The following is a 21191-nucleotide window of genomic DNA, read 5'->3' on the forward strand; positions in this document are numbered from 1 at the left end:
GAGTGTGAATGGTTGTCTGTGTCTATGTGTCAGCCCTGTGATGACCTGGCGACTTGTCCAGGGTGAACCCCGCCTTTCGCCCGTAGTCAGCTGGGATAGGCTCCAGCTTGTCTGCGACCCTGTAGAACAGGATAAAGCAGCTACAGATAATGAGATGAGATTTTGAATTTGATGTCAGCAACACATTTCAGAAAAGTTGGGACGGGGCAACAAAAGACTGAAAATAGTGCAAGTATGTGAAAGTTGTGTAATGCTAAAAAACAAACAAACAAACAAAAACCCTCATTAGGTTAATTGTCAACAGGTCAGTAAGATGATTGGGTATAAAAAGAGCATCCCAGAGAGGCGGAGTCTGTCAGAAGTAAAGATGGGGCGGGGTTCACCGCTCTGTGAAAGACTGTGTGGGCAAACAGTGCAACAATTTAAGAATAACGTTCCTCAATGTAAAACTACAAAGAATTTGTGGATCACATCATCTATGGTCCATAATATCATTAAAAGATTCAGATAATCTGGAGAAATCTCTGTATGCAAGAGACAAGGCTGAAAACTGACACTGGATGCCTGTGATCTTCAGGCCCTCAGGAGACACTGCATTAAAAGCAGACACATGTCTGTAGTGGAAATCACTGTATGGGCTCAGGAACACTTCAGAAAACCATCATCTGTGTAAACACTTCATTACTGCATCCACAAACGCAAGTTAAAACCAGATATAAACAATATCCAGAAACCCCGCCCCTTCTCTGGGCCCAAGCTCTTTTATGATGGACTGAGGCGAAGTGGAAAACTGTCCCGAGGTCTGACGAATCAAAAGTAGAAATTCCTTTTAGAAATCATGGACCCCCACGTCCTCCAGGCTAAAGAGGAGAGGGACCATCCGGCTTGTTATCAGTGCACAGTTCAAAAGCAGCATCTGTGATAGTATGAGGGGGCATTAAGTCAAGTCGAGTCAAGTTTATTTGTATAGCGTTTTTAACAATAAACATTGTCGCAAAGCAGCTTTACACAATTTGAACGACTTAAAACATGAGCTAATTTTATCCCTAATCTATCCCCAATGAGCAAGCCTGTAGGCATTAGTGCACATGACATGGGTAGCTTGTACATCTGTGAAGGCATCATTAATGCTGAATGATATAAACACGTTTCAGAGCAATATGCTGCCATCCAGACAAAATCTTTTTCAGGGAAGGCCTTCCTTCTTTCAGCAAGACAATAACAAACCGCTTTCTGCGCATATTACAACTGCATGGCTCCATAGTAAAAGAGTCGGGGTACTAAACTGGCCTGCTGCAGTCCAGACCTGTCTCGTATTTAAAACATTTGGTGCATTATGAAGCATAAAATATGACAAAGGAGACCCCGAACTGTTGAGCAACTGAAATTGCATCAGGTAAGAATGGGACAACATTTCCCTTTCAAAACTACAGCAGTTGGTCTCCTCAGTTCCCAAATGTTTACAGAGTGTTGTGAAAAGTAAAGGTGATGCAACACAGTGGTAAACACACCCCTGTTCCAACTTTTTTGAAATATGTTGCTGACATGAAATTCAAAATGAGCAGATATTTTTTCAAAAAACAATAAAATCTCAGTTTCAACATTTGATATGTTGACTTTGTACTATTTTCAATGAAATATAGGCTTTCCATGATTTGCAAACCTTCACATTCTGTTTTTATTTACAGTTTAGAGTGTCCCAACTTTTTTGGAATTGGGGTTGTACTATTCATAATTAAATTAATAATTTTTTTAAAAATTATCAAATAACAAATTAAGGCAATTTTGCCACAGCTTAGTTTCATAAACTTTCCAGGATAAAGAGGAGAGAGATGAGAGTCGAGAGAGAGAGATGAGCAACACAGAGGTGTGTGTGTGTGTGTGTGTGTGTGTGTGTGTGTGTGTGTGTGTGTGTGTGGGCTGAATAAACTAAAACAGCTGAAAAGCAAGAGTGAACGAAAATAAACTGCACTTTTTATAACCAATACAAAAAAGTCACAATACTCTGTTCTCATAAAACTAAACACAGTCCTGGTCTTTAGTTATGTTTGTCCATTTGCGTGTTCAAACATCATAGAAGCTATATGTATATGAATAAAAAAAAATTTATATATTACATAAAAGTAGCAAGAAGAGTGTAGTCTAATGTAACAAAGTATAATTACTAGGCACGTAATGATAAATCATGATACAATTTTATGATGATTCAAATCAATTGTAGGTACAGCCCGTCTCGTCTTTTAGAACTACAGATCCCATCAACCAACTTCCGCGATGACCTACGTCACACCTGGGCAGGGTCACCTACGTCACATCCTCCATGATTCTATAAGTGACTCAACCACACTTCCGTCTTTCTCTTTGGCGCTGTGAACCTCGTGGGTCAACAGACATAAAGAGACCTGCTCATCAAAACACCCAAGATAAAGATGTCTTTCTTGCAAGAAAAAGAGATTTAGCGCGCTTTCGTGTTTTCCGCTGGCCACGGTAAAAATACTACTTAAGTGCGCCGTTTCACTCATTTTGAGTTACAACCGGGTTTTTTTTATTTGTTCATTATAAGTAACGTTACGACTGCAGCCCAAAGCAGTTTAATTAAAAGTTAGAAGCGACCGGATTCCTTCTGACTTAATCGCTGTGCACATTGTTTGATCAGAGACTTTTCCTCACGAACACTGAAGTTCGGACCAAGAAATCCTCTGCCCTTTCACAAAAGCCTCCACGACCTCTGTGAACTCCAGAAGTTTCGGAATATCTCTGCATTCCTACATAGGAGCAAAATACTGGAAGTAAGACTAGCATTTGGGGCAAATTAGTCTTAGGAATTAGCTTTATGAAGTGGTGTGAATTTAAACTCAGGAACGGTTTAATTGTGCACACTGTAGACACTCAGGGTGTTGAATTGATCATTGTTCTATGTTCTCTCAGTTGGTTTTTTTAGATAAGTGTTGCATGCTCTTTTCTCTATCCTTTCTAACACTTTTAATTTCATTATTACACATATTTTGACCTCATCAAGATTTCAGTGGATTTGGTAATGTTATAGGCTAGTGGGTTAGCTAGCAACCAGGGCTAATCCCTTTGTTCTCCTCAACACCACGAGGTCCTTTGTCTCAACCACGAGGTTCCCCCCCAACACATAGATAAAATTCCAAACTTTATAGCCCCCTCTCAGAAACACACACACACTCCCTCTTTCTCTCTCTCAAACACACACCAACAGACACACACGCACACACACCGTACTACCTCACCATATATATATATATATATATATATATATATATATATACACACACATATACATACATATATATATATATATATATATATATATATATATATATATATATACATATATATATATATACATACATATATATATATATATATATACATACATATATATATATATATATATATATATATATATATATATATACATACATATATATATATATATATATATATATACATATATATATATATATATATATATATATATATATATATATATATATATACATATATATATATATATATATATACATACATATATATATATATACATATATATATATATATATATATATACATATATATATATACATACATATATATATACATATATATATATATACATATATATATATATATACATACATATATATATATATACATATATATACATATATATATATATATATATACATATATATATATATATACATATATACATATACATATATATATATATATATATATACATATATATATACATACATATATATACACATATATATATATATATATATATATATATATATATATATACACTGTATATATATCACTGTTTATGCTTACACACACATATATATATATATATATATATATATATCACTGATGACCATTTGAATGTATTTCAACTGCTATTACTCATTTTTATCATTTTTATAATAAATTCAATTATTGTGAAACTGTGTGTTTATTTGTTGCTCCCATATACTGGAAGTCACACAATCTCAAAGACCTCCAAATTGCCTTCAGTGTGCTATTGGCTGTAGCATTTATGTAATACGGTAAGTGATACATTATTGCTGCATTGGTAGTGATCATAATAATTTGGAATATACCATAATTTAGCTGTTTGGTAATTTATTATTAAGCACCAAAATTAAATGGTATTAATGAGACTGATTTAATGAGACTGATTTGAGGCTGATTTAATGAGATTGATCACTTAAGACCAATAGCACCCACACAATGAAATAAAAAATGAATTGCAATTATCATCAAGCTGCGTAATCTGAGTTTTTCCTAACTGTAATAGCTTATTAAAGTAGCGGGAATACACGTGGCTTCACTGTAAAAGGAAGTAACACAGTTCTAATGTTGTGAAAACACACAAAAAGCAAATGTAAAACAGGAAAGAGCTGCTGTGTGATTGATTCTTCAAATAGATTTAACAAGAAATCAGAGCTCTCTCTCTTTTTACAGACTGCTGAAAGATAAAGAAAAGAGAAACAAATGGAGGAAGTACAAATGTTCATAAAGGTTTATTAAGAAAAGGAATATTTGTTATTACCTTTTTTCATTTACAGTAAGAAGAATATTTTAGTTAATAGGCCATGATAGTTTACTCCAACTTTTACAAATGTGGGTAAATAATTATTGTTGGTTATTAAGAAAATGATTTTTTTTATTTAACAAAAAGAATGAAGTAAATGTAATGTGTTACTACTCACCTCAATATCACTAGCATTTGCTGTGCTTAGCTAGCTTAACGACTAGCTCACAAAATTCTTACGATGGAGATTTCATTATCAGTCTCGAGCTGCATCGTTCTCAGTGCAAACTTGCCAAAGTATAATGTTACTCATAACAATCTTTATTTTTATGTTCAATATTAACATTGGCCGAGTTAGTGCTCTAGCCTTAATGGGGAAGCCATGGCTTAGGCAGGGGCTTGGGATTGGGTCGGACCTTGAACAGGGGCAAGGACACAGATGGAGGCCTGGGTTCCGGGAGAGCCCTAAACAGGGGTATGGTAATGGACAGGGGATCAGGCTTTGACATGGACTCGGGTTCTGGACTAGGCATGAACATGGGCTCAGGACTAGACATGGAGATGGACTTGGACTCTGGCTCTGGACTAGACACAGACTTGGATTCAGGCTCATGGCCCAAAAGGTTGCTTATTCAATTCCCTGGACCAGCAGGAACGACTGAAGTGCCCTTGAGCAAGGCACTGAACCCCCAACTGCTCCCCAGACTGCTCTGGGTATGTTCTACCTCACTCTGGATAAGAGTGTCTGCTAAATCCCATTAATGTAATGTGATTAATGTAATGTAAGCTTAATGCACAGTTTCTCAGGCTGAACATTTCTGTGAACGTCAACCTCACTTGTACATAATTTTTGGAGCCGATTTAATAAGATGCCGAACTGAACTCAATGTTCCCAAAATCAGTTTTATAGAGAAACGCTGGGAGGGAAAAATCTCTATTCTAAATGGGGAAAAAGGGGAAAACCATGAGTTTGAGTTCAGTGGTGCCTAATTTGGAGAGACTGTATAATGATGTAAAACGTTACGAATTGTGCTTGTCTTTCAGTGTTGTAGTCGAGTCACTAAACCTCGAGTCTGAGTCCAGGCTCGAGTCCCCAGTGTTCAAGTCCGAGTTGAGTCCAAGTCATTAAAGAAAATTTTGAGTCGAGTCCACTACTGATCCAAGTCATCTGACACAAGCCTCGCTATCAGCAGAGCAATGAACATAGCGTGTCACTTCCTTCTCTGGGTGGAATCTCGCCAAATGATGATTGAAGTTCGAGGTTGTCCCGTCGTCTCCTCGATAGTTCTTCTACATATGGAACACATAGCAGTGCATTTTTTTCCCACTGCACAAGAAGTCTGTACTGTATAAGCAAAGCAGACAGTCCTAGGGGCGTCTCTCCAGGCATTTTAGCGCCATTAACTTTAGTTTGTTCCTGAACATGATGTATGAACAGGTGAATGTGCTTCTCTTACACAAAATTAGCATAAAAATTAATGTAGATATAAATATCTCATCTCATCTCATTATCTCTAGCCGCTTTATCCTTCTACAGGGTCGCAGGCAAGCTGGAGCCTATCCCAGCTGACTACGGGCGAAAGGCGGGGTACACCCTGGACAAGTCACCAGGTCATCACAGGGCTGACACATAGACAACCATTCACACTCACATTCACACCTACAGTCAATTTAGAGTCACCAGTTAACCTAACCTGCATGTCTTTGGACTGTGGGGGAAACCGGAGCACCCGGAGGAAACCCACGCGGACACGGGGAGAACATGCAAACTCCACACAGAAAGGCCCTCGCCGGCCCCGGGGCTCGAACCCAGACCTTCTTGCTGTGAGGCGACAGCGCTAACCACTACACCACCGTGCCGCCAGATATAAATATCTTATACTAAATTATTATGGCATGTTACAAAAAATAAAGAGAAAATCTGAGTCCTCGTGTCCAATTTATGAGTCCAAATGCAGTTAATGCACGAGTCCAAGTCCGAGTCATCAGTGCTCAAGTCCAAGTCAAGCCACGAGTCCTTAAAATTAGGGCACGAGTCGGACTCGAGTACGACAAGCCTGTTATCTTTAATTAAGGATCACAGATTCATCCTCCTGATGTCCAGAGCTACAGCACAGTTTTGAAGCATGTGTTTATTTTGTGCTGCACAACAGCATAAGGCCAGATTTAATGAGAGAGAGAGAGAGAGAGAGAGAGAGAGAGAGAGAGAGAGAGAGAGAGTATATATTTGGTGAAGGCACAGCCCTGTTTTTATATTTTAAGAAGTTAAATGTAACTGAACGATTGCTCAGATGTTACTGTCATTGGCTCATTAATTCACCTGATACAGTATCTACTGCTGTTGTCTCTCAGAATGAAGACAAACAGATGGTCAGTGAAAGCAGGGGAGACCATTTGCTAGGTTTAAACCAATAAGATAAACCAATAAGAGACATTTTCAAGATGACTTTGGCCGAAGTCTCAGTGCTTTCAGGGTTCGGTTTTCCAGTTGAAGTTTGTCATGCTTCGCTTCGACATATTGAATACTACATCACTGTAAAGCTTATTTCCTAAAATGAAATGTCATGTATCCCATTTAGAGACATGACTTGAGATGATGTAATGATTCGCATTGAAATAATTATTGATTCCTTTGTAGGTTTGTATTGTTTACTGGTTATGACTGATTGGCTTTTTTAAAATGAGCTGATTTTCCATTCGCAAAATAAGATTTCTCAGGTTTTAAAGGTGGTCCAGTGTCAATAACTTTACATTCATTAGCATTTTATAGGTCATAAATCCATTCTTTGATGGAGTTTTTTTTTAGGGTTATACTTCAACAGTTTGACTTTTGATGAAGTGCTTTCTGAAATCTGGACATTTAGTGTGTTATCACTATAAACATTCGTTGCTTAAGCTACTTTTCAACAGATAAATTAGCACATATTTAATACTATTTCTTCCGCTTCATAAATAATAATTGGTTAGACAAGTGCGACCTTGTATTGATGTACAGTGACGTGAAAAAATAAGTACATCTGATGAAAATTGTAGACTTTTCTCAACATATTTAAACAAGTAAACATTTCACCCTTTTGATACAGCGCCTACAGATAAAGGTGATCTACTTGAACAAAACAACAAGGAAAGTGAGCTCTTTCAGTCATTTATTCAACAAAAATATCAATTCATGTAATAGTCTTCTGTGGAGAAAGTAAGTACACCCTTGGTTTCAGAAGCTAGTATTGACCCCTTTAACAGAAATAACTTCTTGTAGGCATTTTGTGTAATTGTCCACTAGTTTCTGACATTGGCTTGTTGAACTTTTTGACCACTCATCCATGCAAAATTCCTTCATTTCCAAGATGTTTGAGGGTTTTCTTGCATGTCCTGCCCTTTTCAAAGCTCCCCACCAACATTTCAATGGGGTTCAAATCTGGGCTTTGACTCAGCCATTCCATCATCCTCCATTTCCTCTTTTTGAGCCGTTCCTTGGTGGATTTGCTCATGTGATCATTATCTTGTTGAAAGGTCCATCTCTGGTTCACCTTCAGCTTTTGAACAGATGGCCTCACATTATCTTCAAGCACTCTTTGATATGATTCAGAATTCAGAGTTGAATCAATGAATGCAAGCTTCCCAGTCCCTGAGGCAACGAAGCAACCCCAAACCATAACATTTCCACCACCGTGCTTCAGTTGGTATGAGGTTTTTCTCCTGAAAAGCCGTCTTTGGTCTGTGCCACATGTTTGATTCATTTATCCAGAGCATGTTACTCCAAAAGTCATGGTCTTTGTCTAAATGTTTATTAGCAAACTGTTTCTTTGCTTTAACATTCCTTTTGGACAGCAAAGGCTTTTTCCTGGCACACCTCTCATGCAGGTCCAATTGGTCCAATCTCTTTCTGATTGTAGATGTTTGCACTTTCAGGCCAACAGTCATAAGATATAAAGATCCAGTGATGAAAGTTTGGAATTCTTGGAGACTTCTTTTAGTATCAAACAATCTGCTCATGGGCTGAATTTGCTGGGGCGGCCAGTCCTGGACAAACTGACAGTTGACTGAAATCTGTGTCACTTGTAGATCATTTTCCTTCCAGTGGAATGATTTATTTCTAATAATTTAGAGATGTTTTTAAATCCCTTGCCAGGTTATAGAGGCATCCACAACCTTTTTTCTGAGCTCCTTCGAGAGCTGTTTAGAACTTGGCATGATGACAACACACACTTTAAGAGCAAAGCAAACACCAAAACCTAGATGTTGGGTTTAAATAAGATGGGTTCAACCTGCAGGAGGTTTTAAAATCAATGGCACCTCATCTGGAACGCCCGATTCTGATTTTATGGACTTGGAAGCGTGAAAAATGTAAGGGTGTACTTACTTTTTTGACTGACTGATTTTATATATATATATATATATATATATATATATATATATATATATACACACACACACACACACACACCATCCATCCATTATCTGTAGCCGCTTTATCCTGTTCTACAGGGTCGCAGGCGAGCTGGAGCCTATCCCAGCTGACTATGGGTGAGAGGCGGGGTTCACCCTGGACAAGTCGCCAGGTCATCACAGGGCTGACACATAGACACAGACAACCATTCACACTCACGCCTACAGTCAATTTAGAGTCACCAGTTAACCTAACCTGCATGTCTTTGGACTGTGGGGGAAACCGGAGCACCCGGAGGAAACCCACGCGGACACGGGGAGAACATGCAAACTCCACACAGAAAGGCCCGCGTTGGCCGCTGGGCTTGAACTCAGGACCTTCTTGCTGTGAGGCGACAGTGTGAACCACTACGCCACCGTGCCGCCCATCCATATTTATGTAAAAGATATTTTATACTAAATATAAGTCTATGTCAAACACATTTTAAATAAAAACTGTTTTGTTAATACCACAAACAGATTATATTTTTTAAAAAATAATCATCTGGATGTTGATAACTGTGGACAAAGGTGTCAATACTTGTGGAATGGTGTCACGTGATCTGATACGCTAAGTAATCAGGAATCAATTCATGTTTTTCCAGTGGAAGTTTGAGTAATTATTCATGCACAATTTACATATTGAAAGTCTTTTCTACTTTTGCAACGGCCAAAAGATCGTTAAGGTGTCGATAATTGTAGCTGCCGCTCCAGTACATCTATTTTGATAGAGTCATTATTGAACTGTTTGATATTGACTCGCATAGTGTAAACAATTATTTCATTTATTCATTATAATTCTGTATTTTATTTTGTATCGGGGCCTCTGGGAGAACAGCTATGCTGAAGTGTGTCCCCTGTATAAATAAAGCTTATTATTGTTTGATTTTTTTTTCTTTGCAGTCCTGAAAGCCAAAATTAGGAATTTATTTATAATTTAAAAAATTTTTGGCACATCTTTAATTAGTGTGCCAGGGAGAGACATTTGAGATTCACTAATATAACTGGCTCAAGCTGTTTCTACTCCATTCATGTCAGATAGCAGTTTATTAGTTACACCTACTTTGCACCGGTTCGCCATTTTATCAGATATATCGATCATACAGGCGCCCTGTCGGACCAGATGTTGGTTAGTGATGGTGAGGGGATGAAAAATAGCAACAGATGTGCTACAGTCAAGAATTGAATATCTCCGTGATCTATGATAGGTGCTTTGAATAAAATCTCAAGTGAACTTTTTAGTAAAAATAGAATATTTTGAAACAGTTTGTCCACATAGGAAAGCTTTTTTTTTTAGTTACACACTGTTAGAGAGAGGATTTGTACATACAAGTATAAAGCCGTACTCTGAGAACATTTTATACATCGCCTTTTCAACAGATTGGGAAAATTGAGCTTCGACATATTTGTGTAAAAACTGATTTTAGTGTTTGTTGAGCAGTGGTAATTTCATAAAGACAGCGACTTTTCATCACTGTCACATTCAGAAACGCACTTTAATCTGTCCCTGTCTGACGTAGACGCCAAGTGGAAAAGGCAAGGGACTTGTTTTTCCCTGACTTGGAGATAAGCCAGTGAATCAGAACCCACAGAGCCATCTCTGAAATCTGTTTTTGTTTACCACACAGACATTTAATCCTCTGACCTTGTGGTAATGGAATTGATGCAAGTTTGTGCTGGATGAGTGCCACGGGTCATACCACAGATTTCAAAAGGTATCTGTGTTATTGGCATTTGTAATTGTGTTACGTAAATAAAAACAGAACACAATGATTCACAAGTCCTTTTTGACCTATATTCAATTGAATACAATACAAAGACAAGATATTTCATGTTCAAACTGATCAACTTTATTGTTTTTATCCCCCACTGGCCGAAAGACCCGAAAGGGGATTATGTCGATCCCAGAAAAAAATAGAATCTTGCCTTTCAATGTTCAAGCGATTTACTGTATATCGTCTCCGCTGCAGATCCAATTATTCCACCACGAAACTGTCTTCGATTCAGATTCCAGCATGATTGGAAACAACACCATACTAATTGATCAACTCTCGCGCTCTGATTGGCTGAGCCGGACCACATGACCACACTGTAGCATATGCAGTTATGTTACACCATGTAGTTATGTTACAGAGCCAGGCAGCGTACTACAGAGGGGAACTGAGAAAGCGAAGCACACACACATCTGGAGGGAAATTTCATACATATTTTGCAAGTATTTTACAGGGAAATGGTTAGTAATTTATTAGCTGAGAATGCACCAGAAGGCATGTAAATTTCAAATTTTTCTGGGGGAGCATGCTCCAGTTTAGCACCCGCACTCTTTTACAACAAAGCCACGCTGTTGGAAGACGTACAGAATGTGGCTTGGTGTTGTCTTGTTGGAATAAGCAGGGACGTCCCTGAAAAATATATTGTCTGGATGGCAGCATGTTGTTTCAAAACCTGTCTGTACCTTTCAGCTTTAATGGTGCCTTCACCATTGAAGGTACACATGCCATGGATACTAATGCACTCTCGTACTGTCACAGATGCTGACTTTTGAACTTTGTACTTGTAACAATCTGGACGGTCTGTTTCCTCTGTGGCCTGGAGAACACAGCATCCATAATTTCCAAAAACAATTTGAAATGTGGACTCGTCGTGCCACAGCTCACTTTTCCACTTTGCCTCAGTCCATCTCAGATGAGCTCGGATGCTGAAAATTCAGCTGCATTTCTTGATGATGTTGATATACGGCTTTCACTTTGTATGGTAGATGCAGCAGTGATCTGTATTTACCAACAACAGTTTTCTGAGGGGGCGGCACGGTGGTGTAGTGGTTAGCGCCGTCGCCTCACAGCAAGAAGGTCCGGGTTCGAGCCCCGTGGCCGGCGAGGGCCTTTCTGTGTGGAGTTTGCATGTTCTCCCCGTGTCCGCGTGGGTTTCCTCCGGGTGCTCCGGTTTCCCCCACAGTCCAAAGACATGCAGGTTAGGTTAACTGGTGACTCTAAATTGAGCGTAGGTGTGAATGTGAGTGTGAATGGTTGTCTGTGTCTATGTGTCAGCCCTGTGATGACCTGGTGACTTGTCCAGGGTGTACCCCGCCTTTCGCCCGTAGTCAGCTGGGATAGGCTCCAGCTCGCCTGCGACCCTGTAGAACAGGATAAAGCGGCTACAGATAATGAGAAGGGATGAGATGAGTTTTCTGAGGTGTTCCCGAGCCCATGCAATAATATTGTTTATACAATCAGGTCAGTTTTTAATGCAGTGCCACCTGAGGGGTCGAAGGTCACGGGCATTCAGTGTTGGATAAGAGCCTTGTCCTTTATGTGCAGAGAGTTCTCTGGATTCTCTAAATCTTTTAATGATATTATGGATTGTCGATGGTGAAATCCCTAAAGTTCTTGCAATTATACATTGAGAAACATTCATAAACTGTTGGATTATTTGCCCACACAGTTTTTCACAAAGTGGTGAACCACACCCTGCACTTGCTTGTGAACCCCTGAGCCTTTCCAGTGACCAATTAACTGCAAACAGATGGTGGTGGTGGTGGTTTTTTGAGCATTCCAGAGCTTTCCCAGTCTTTTGTTGCTCCTGTCCCAACTTTTTTTGGAACGTATTGCGGGCATCAATTTCAGAATGAGTGTATATTTACAAATAAAGTTTATCAGTTTGAGCATTAAATATCTTGTATTTGTATTGTATTCAATTGAATGTAGATGAAAAAGGATTTGAAAATCACTACATTCTGTTTTTATTTACATTTAACCAAACCTCCCAACTTTTTTGGAATCATGATTGTAGTAGAAACAGTAGTGTTTATTATTATTATTATTATTATTATTATTATCAGTAGTAGTGCAGTACTGGATGGTTCTGGACTGTAAATAACACAGGATACACTGTGGATACACCTCATACTCTGACAGGAATATCCTCAAAATCCTCAAAAGAAAAACACCTCAATTTGAATAAAGTACAATTCTAAACACAAAGTGTGATATTATAATACAGAAATTTGCCAATTAAGTTTATTTATTAATTTATTAAAGAATAACATAATGTTTGTCCATTTATAATTAAATTTACCAATTAACATGTTTATAATGGCGGCACGGTGGTGTAGTGGTTAGCGCTGTCGCCTCACAGCAAGAAGGTCCGGGTTCGAGCCCCGTGGCCGGCGAGGGCCTTTCTGTGCGGAGTTTGCATGTTCTCCCCGTGTCCGCGTGGGTTTCCTCCGGGTGCTCCGGTTTCCCCCACAGTCCAAAGACATGCAGGTTAGGTTAACTGGTGACTCTAAATTGAGCGTAGGTGTGAATGTGAGTGTGAATGGTTGTCTGTGTCTATGTGTCAGCCCTGTGATGACCTGGCGACTTGTCCAGGGTGAACCCCGCCTTTCGCCCGTAGTCAGCTGGGATAGGATCCAGCTTGCCTGCGACCCTGTAGAAGGATAAAGCGGCTACAGATAATGAGATGAGATGAGACATGTTTATAATATATACTGTATATTACAGACATTGTATATTATTGATATAGATATTATGCATAATATAGTGTGTAATGTCTATATTGTCCATTACATATACATACTTTTTTCTTATACTACATAATAATAATAATAAGTTCAATTTATATAGCGCCTTTCACAAACCCAAGGACGCTTTACACAGGAGTTACCAAAAAAAAAAGCCACACTCGGAAGAATAGCGTGAGGTAAAGAGAAAAGTTTTCAAGTTAGCTTTGAAGGAAGAGAGAGTGGAACAGTCACGAAGCGATTGTGGTAACGAGTTCCAAAGTTTAGGAGCAGCAACACTGAATGATCTGCCACCCATAGATGCCAGTTTAAAACGTGGAACAGTCAGAAGTCCACAGACAGAAGATGTGAGGGAGCGGGAGGGACAGTGCAAATGAATTAGCTCACAGAGATCGGAAGGAGCGAAACCATGAAGAGCTTTATAGGTTAAAAGCAAAATTTTGTATTTGATCCGAGAAATAACTGGCAACCAATGCAGTTGCTGTAAAAGTGATCAGCTTTATTGTTACATAACTTACATTTAACAATTATTCCACGAAATCGAGTCGTACATGAGCCGATAGTTGTCTATAATCCATGTACGACGAGATTGAGTGGAATAACTGTTTTATTCTATCCACATTCACTGGATTTTGAAAAACGGAGCATTTTTATTTTTAGCAAATTCAGTAAATAAAAACTTTATACAAAACGTCTGACAAAATCATTTCCACTTAGAATATAAACAAACCGGCGAAATGACGGGAGCAATTTGTGGAAAATGCAGCAATAATAATTCTTGAAAAATAAAACAGATACGTTCTTACCATCAAATACTTTTATTCCATGTTTTGTTGTGCTTTTTTTTTGTATTTTTTGGGGTTTTGTTTTCGAGTAGAGTTTTGATTTTGTCCCCGGTTGTTTCAGCAACACGCTCCGCCATTTTGTTTCTCTTCTTTCAGGTTTTTTGGCGGTTGGCAAACCAACTTAAAGGTGCATTCATGCCACCAACTGGGCTGGAGTGTGGAACAGGAGATTTAGGGGTGGGGGGGGGACTATATTCTTTTAGCCATTTCTGTTTCTTTTAAATACTTGATAAAGTTATATATCTGAATTGATGCTCGCCATCATTTTGTTTTTCTCTACTCATGGTATATGAGCTGATAGCCTAGTAGTAGAGTAGCCAATCAGAGTGCGCAATTGCTCATATCCAGTGAATGTGGAGAGAATAAATAAATATATTCACACTTTTTCCCCCTCTGTATCACTGGAGAGACACCAACTGCCAGGACCAAATTTTTCGTGTGTGTCAACATACTTGGCCAATGAACATAATTCTGATTGTGAATTAATGATGTGGAACGTCCTTGAAATAAGTCAGTTCCTGTTATCACTTACTTTATAGCAGCTATAAACATGTCGTTCCTTCACCAGCTTTTCTTTTGTTGTCTCAGAGTTAATCAGACAAATAAATAAATAAATAAATAAAAACACACCTCAACCTGTCCTGTCTCCTCGGTCCTGAAGACTTTCCTGTAGGGGAAAACCTCTCGATTGTTACAAAGCACTGTCCCCTTCCAAATATGATAAATAAATGCCTCCTTACAGAAAACTTAATATGAACTACGATACATTTTGCTTTGTGCATTAGGAGGTTTAGATTATGTGCAGTATCCACTATACAAGTCCCTGTGAATGAGCTGTTACTATAGAAACAGTAACGCATTAGAACAAGTGTATGAATATAAACCTGTGATTTGAATCGCGGCTGACACTACTGTCAGAGCCGCTGGTCTGGAAAATTAATCAGTGAACCTACTAACTAATCAGATTCCTGAATTCAACCCTGCTGCTGTGGCACAATATTCATATTTTGCATGTATTAATATGTTGTTAAATCATTTGTGATGTCTGAATTTAAGACATTCTCTACCTTCACTTTTCATTTAACGTCAAGACGGTGCTCGTGATGCAGCTTCAGTCAGACGTCCCGTAACTCCTGATGATTTGAAGACAGCTTGCATTAGTATACTCCATGCCATGACAGGAAGCCAGCTCTGCCCAGTACGGTTACATATTCAGCCCTGAAAATAATGAGAGAGCTCCAGGCTGCCTGGTGACTCGTTTTCTTCCCTAAAGAACACGTCGTGCAACACCTTGCTTACGCTGCTTATACGTGCTCTTATTAGTTAACGTGTGGGTTAATACAGCGTGAGGATGATTCGGTTCTAAACTACATTAACAGCTGAATATTTTATCATAATATTAAAAAAGTTGAACATTGTTTTCTATTGTAGTTTATTGCTTTGGCTGTTAAATTGAAATGCAAGTTATAATTGTAGAATTATAATTAATCCATGACCTTAAATGTAATGTGTAAAACAGTAATAAAAAGGATCTAATTAATTCAAATATTGTAATCGGCTATATATGGAATGTCCTTGACATTTACATGGACTTTCATTTAAAGGCCAGTTTAGTGCAGGTTAAGGGGGTCAGTTCAGACTTTTCTGTTAAATTAAAAATAGTCCTTAATGTGGGGATTTGTGTAAAGCATGAAGGTTCCAAATACCCACACACAGTACCAGTCAAAAGTTTGGACACACTTTCTAATTCAGTGTTTTATCATCTTTATTTTTTTTATTAATTAAAAGTCACTTCACGTCTTAAAGTAATGATGGATGTCATTTTGCTTGACTTCGTGTTTGACATAATATGGATTACTACAGTTGTGGTGTGGAATAAGGCTGTTTACTGTGCTTTTATTATTTACTGTTTGATCTCAAACGCATTAAAAAGGTAAGAAATTCGTCCACTAATGACCTTTTGACAAGACACAGCTGTTAATTGAAAAGCGTTTCAGGTGACTCCCTCATGAAGCTGGTTAAGAGAATGATAATAGTGTGCAAAACGTCATCAAGGGAAACGCTGGATACGCTGAAGAATCTAAAATATGACATATTTTGTTTTTTTTTAAACACTTTTTTGTTTACCACCTAATTCCATATATGTTCCAGATGTTATTTGATCATTTTGATGACTTCAGTGTTGTTCTACAATGTAGAAAATACAAAATACAGAAAAACCTATGAATGGAGTAGGGGTGTACAAACTTTTGACTCGTACTGTGTATTGATTTGTTTAGATGATGACATTTTCTTTAAAGTGGATGCATTCTTTTTGTCTTGTTGTCTATACACACTGATCAGCCGTAACATTAAACCCACTGACGGGTGAAGAACTGAGTAACGTTGACGATCTCGTTACAGTGGAACCTGTTGAGGGGCGGGGTTTATCAGGCAGCAAGAAAGAGAAGAGTCAGTTCTTGAAGTTGATGTGTTGGAAGCAGGAAAAATGGACGAGTGTAAGGATCTGAGTGGCTTTGACAAACTGTGATGGTGAGATGACTGGGTCTGAGCGTCTCAAACGGCACATCCTGTGAGGTGTTCCCGGCGTGCAGTGGTTAGTACCGAACAAAAGTGGTCAAAGGATCCAAAGGACAACCGGTGAACCGGTGACAGGGTCATGGGTGTCGAAGGCTCGTTGATTGATTCTCATGGGGCATGAAGGCTAGCCCATATGGTCCAATAGCACAGTAGAGCTCTACAGCACAAACTGCTGAAAAGTTCATACTGATTCCTTTCTGTTTTAGTCAGCATTAGAACAATCCTGATGATTCATGAGAGCTTTTTGTTAATACGTGCATATACAAGTATACAGTGTACTGAAATAATGTTTTCCCTCAGGCTCCTCATGGTGCATTTATAGAGAAATAGAAGATTATAAAAAGAAGGTGTATAAATAATGATCTATAGCTATCGAAGTAAATATTTAAATAATATTGTCTGGCTTTTTTTCGTGGTCTATCAGATATATTCCATTCAGCGAGCATGATACTGAACGAGTCGAAGACGAGTAGCTGAATGGAATATATCTGATAGACCATGAAAAAAAGCCAGGCATACTACTACTACTAATAATAATAATAATTATTATTATTATTATACATACACATTCCTTTCGGGTGTTCAACACGTCTTTCTCTTTCAAAATTCTCTCAAAATCTTCCATATTTTGAACATACGAAGCAAACCTAGCGGCCATGTTTGTTTGTTTACAAATTGTCACAGTCGCTCGCTAGCATGGAAGTTTAACATCTCCAACATGTGATGTCATGTTGTCTTGACAACCATGCAATATTGTAAACCATATTCAACGCTCATTCTCCACTGGGTAGAGTGACATAATACATGTAGGATAAGCGATATGCTAACAATATTGCATGCTATCAAACCAAATGAATGAAACCCGCTAGAAGGGAATAGAACACGTTTTTATTCCATCAAAAAACCGATATAGCTATCTAAGTACAAGAAACAGCATAAATGGGAAGACAAAGACAGGCGCAAAGTGGCATTTTGCATTTGCAAGTCATAAAAACTATAAAATGACTGACAAGAGTAATCCATATTATGTCAAGAACCGCTAAACTAAGTAAAGAGAAACGACATCCAGCATTACTTTAAGACATGAAGTGACTGAATTAATAAAAAAATAAAATAAAATAAAATAAAATGAAGAAGATAAAGAATTGAATTAGAAAATGTGTCCAAACTTTTGACTGGTACTGTATATATAGATACACATTACTCTAAAATCTAAATGAACACTACATGAAAATACCCTGGATAGAGTTACATACTAAAAGTATAAAATGACGTACCATTTCAGTAACAACCAGAAGTACACATTAGTGCTTTTTTTTTTTTTAATTTTTAATGTATTTTTCTTTAATACTAAATTCACTAATTCAGTAAAGCTCTGTTTTTTTTAGCTCGCTGTCTCTAATCACTTGGCTGGCTGCCTCGGCATAGCGCGTCCATCGTACCTGCATGTTCGTGTCTGACACTTGCCCCAGGAGGAAACAGGTGGTGGTGGTGGGGGGGGTCCTGTCTGAGGGATGCCTTTCAAAATCATAATCATATTTGACATTGTAGAGCCTCGAGCTGGATCACTGCCCTGTTAGTGAGCCGCCACTGCTGTGTAAGAATGTGTGTATGTGTAATATGTTGTTTTGTAGACTGTCAAGATAAATAGATAGAGATTAAAGACTGATGTATATCATACGCCGTGTGTCTGTAGTTTACAGCTGGATCTCAGTGTAAATTTTTAATTTATCAAAGAATGACACATATTTAACCCTTTAGCTGTACATTAGAGTTAGTTGTTCCTTCACCAGCCTTTCTTTTTTCTTCCCAATGCTTCTTAAAGCTCGACTGCCTTTTAGATTTTTCAAGTGTAGGTCATAAAAAGAATTTTCCCCGACACCCAATTAATTTTGTTTAGTGACAGAAAGCTACTGAATTCGAATCACAAACTTCCAATTTTATTAGGTTTTTTTTTAATAGAACAATTAATGAATTAAGAGCCACATGGCTCTAAATTCTCCACTATTTTTTCCTGCTTCACCATGACCCAATTCCTACATCATGCATCATGTGGTGGGCTTTCCCCGTTCATGCAAGGCATTGTGGGATACAAATTTGAAACAGGAGAGAAAAATGGAGGACGTGAGTGTGCGAATGAAACGTGAAAGAGCGACTACAGTAACGGAAAGAAAGCGAGAAGAAAAGACGTTATGTTATATATAAAGGAAAGGAAACGCAGGACCAAACTAATAAATATCGGCGGTTATCGGGAAAACTCCCCCAGATCAGAGAATTCAACACCGCTATGACATAAAATTAGTAATAATTTGGTATAATTTGTGTTTATTTTATATGACTCACTGCACGTTCTTCCTCACATTTTTCTTTTTGCCACCCTGTATCCTTCTTATCACCCTGAACTTTTCTTTTTTCCTCATGCCTTCCTTTTTCTCATTCTACCTTTTGACCATCAGCTCCCCCACCCCATCCTCTTCCTAACACCTAATGCCTCTGTTTCTGCTGTGTTCTTTCTAATACGTTTTTTTCCTACCTCCTGTACCGAAGGAGGTCCAATATTTCTGACAGAAGCTGTCATCTTGTACCACAAATAACTGAATCCTTCCAAAAGAAAAATAGATCTTTTTTTCCAATTGCAGACTTGTACATGCCTGCACTTACCTTGTCTTCCCCACGGCTGCATTAAACTCGACATTGAATCGTACTCACTATTTTCTAGTAAAAATTACTTTTGCTGTCTTTTCTCTCCTCCAGAGGTATTCCAGGCAAGAAATGCGGGAACATCGTCTTTACAGCAGAGGAGCTCAGCAATTGCAGGGTCAGCGTTACACACACACACACACACACACACACACACACACACACACATTATGCCATGCTATTAGAAATGAGATTTCTATTTTCATGTTTTTTTATTAAATATAAATATATATTTGGAAAACTCAGTGGACATGGAAGTCATTTAAAGCAAACCAGGTTGGAAGTGAAAGTGCAAATTACACCGAGACCATCTTCCTCACACACAGAAGTATTGCATTTCCCATTTTCACTCTAATAAATACAGTCGTCACTGTAAGTGCACACTTTCTCCATTACCCTGTACAATCAATACCGACAGCTGCACTAACCAGCAGGAGGTTTGTCTCTCACCCAGCATTTTTCAGGTACAGCTTCAAATAAGTCCACTGTCTGGATCATTCTGAGTGGCACTCCCTCTTACATCTCTGTCAGGATACGTGATGCCTGCAGCTGTTGTCAAGAAATCCATATACAGTCCGCTCCAGAATTATTGGCAATATTTAGGAGAATGCTATAAACTACTATCTGGATCATTTATTTTTTTTATCGTAACCCTATAAGATGTTGATGAGAGTCAGCAATGGACAGTCCATCATCTTATGAGGCGGCCCAGTGGTGTAGCGGTTAGCGCTGTCGCCTCACAGCAAGAAGGTTCGGAGTTCGAGCCCCGTGGCCGGCGAGGGCCTTTCTGTGTGGAGTTTGCATGTTCTCCCCGTGTCCGCGTGGGTTTCCTCCGGGTGCTCCGGTTTCCCCCACAGTCCAAAGACATGCAGGTTAGGTTAACTGGTGACTCTAAATTGAGCGTAGGTGTGAATGTGAGTGTGAATGGTTGTCTGTGTCTATGTGTCAGCCCTGTGATGACCTGGTGGCTTGTCCAGGGTGAACCCCGCCTTTCGCCCGTAGTCAGCTGGGATAGGCTCCAGCTCGCCTGCAACCCTGCACAGGATAAGTGGTTATGGATAATGGATGGATGGATGTGGTTGTTTCCCAAACCCAGGTTGCAGCAGGAAGGGCATCCGGTGTAAAACTGCTCCAATTAATATGACATGTGGATCAATACGGTCCACATGGACCCCGAATGCTGGAGAAGAAGAGACAGTCTATCATCCTATTTTGAGTGGTTTTTAGATGTATCTCTAGTCAACAGTGTTCGACGTAAAATCATTAACCAGGCTTGACAGGTTTCAGCCCAACTTCATCTCAAAAAGACCAAAAAAGCAGTGAATTCCAAGACATTCAATAAGTGCTCTCAAGACTGATCTCAAGCACAACACTACTCCACTATATATTGTTTAATATTATTATTATTAGGATGCAGTGCTGCAGCACAGCAACCTATGGGCTCCCCTAGGGGAGCCCATAGGTTGCAGTGCAAAGCACTGCAACTATTGTTCTTCTACGTGTTTCTTTTTATTATTATTATTAGGATGCAGTGCTGCAGCACAGCAACCTATGG

The 21191-nt window shown here is 38.7% G+C and overlaps 1 protein-coding gene across 3 annotated transcripts in view; it reads left to right on the forward strand.

Moving 5' to 3' along the window:
* cpne9 (copine family member IX) overlaps positions 1-21191 on the forward strand; it is a 199711-nt gene that overhangs the window by 80047 nt on the left and 98473 nt on the right. For all 3 annotated transcript variants that reach the window (XM_060938585.1, XM_060938586.1, XM_060938587.1), the window contains exon 7: positions 19691-19754. In XM_060938585.1, coding sequence (XP_060794568.1) covers positions 19691-19754 — 64 coding nt within the window. The remainder of the gene's footprint in view (positions 1-19690; positions 19755-21191) is intronic.

This window comes from Neoarius graeffei, chromosome 13 (genome assembly GCF_027579695.1).
Source record: "Neoarius graeffei isolate fNeoGra1 chromosome 13, fNeoGra1.pri, whole genome shotgun sequence".
Taxonomy (NCBI): Eukaryota; Metazoa; Chordata; class Actinopteri; order Siluriformes; family Ariidae; genus Neoarius; species Neoarius graeffei.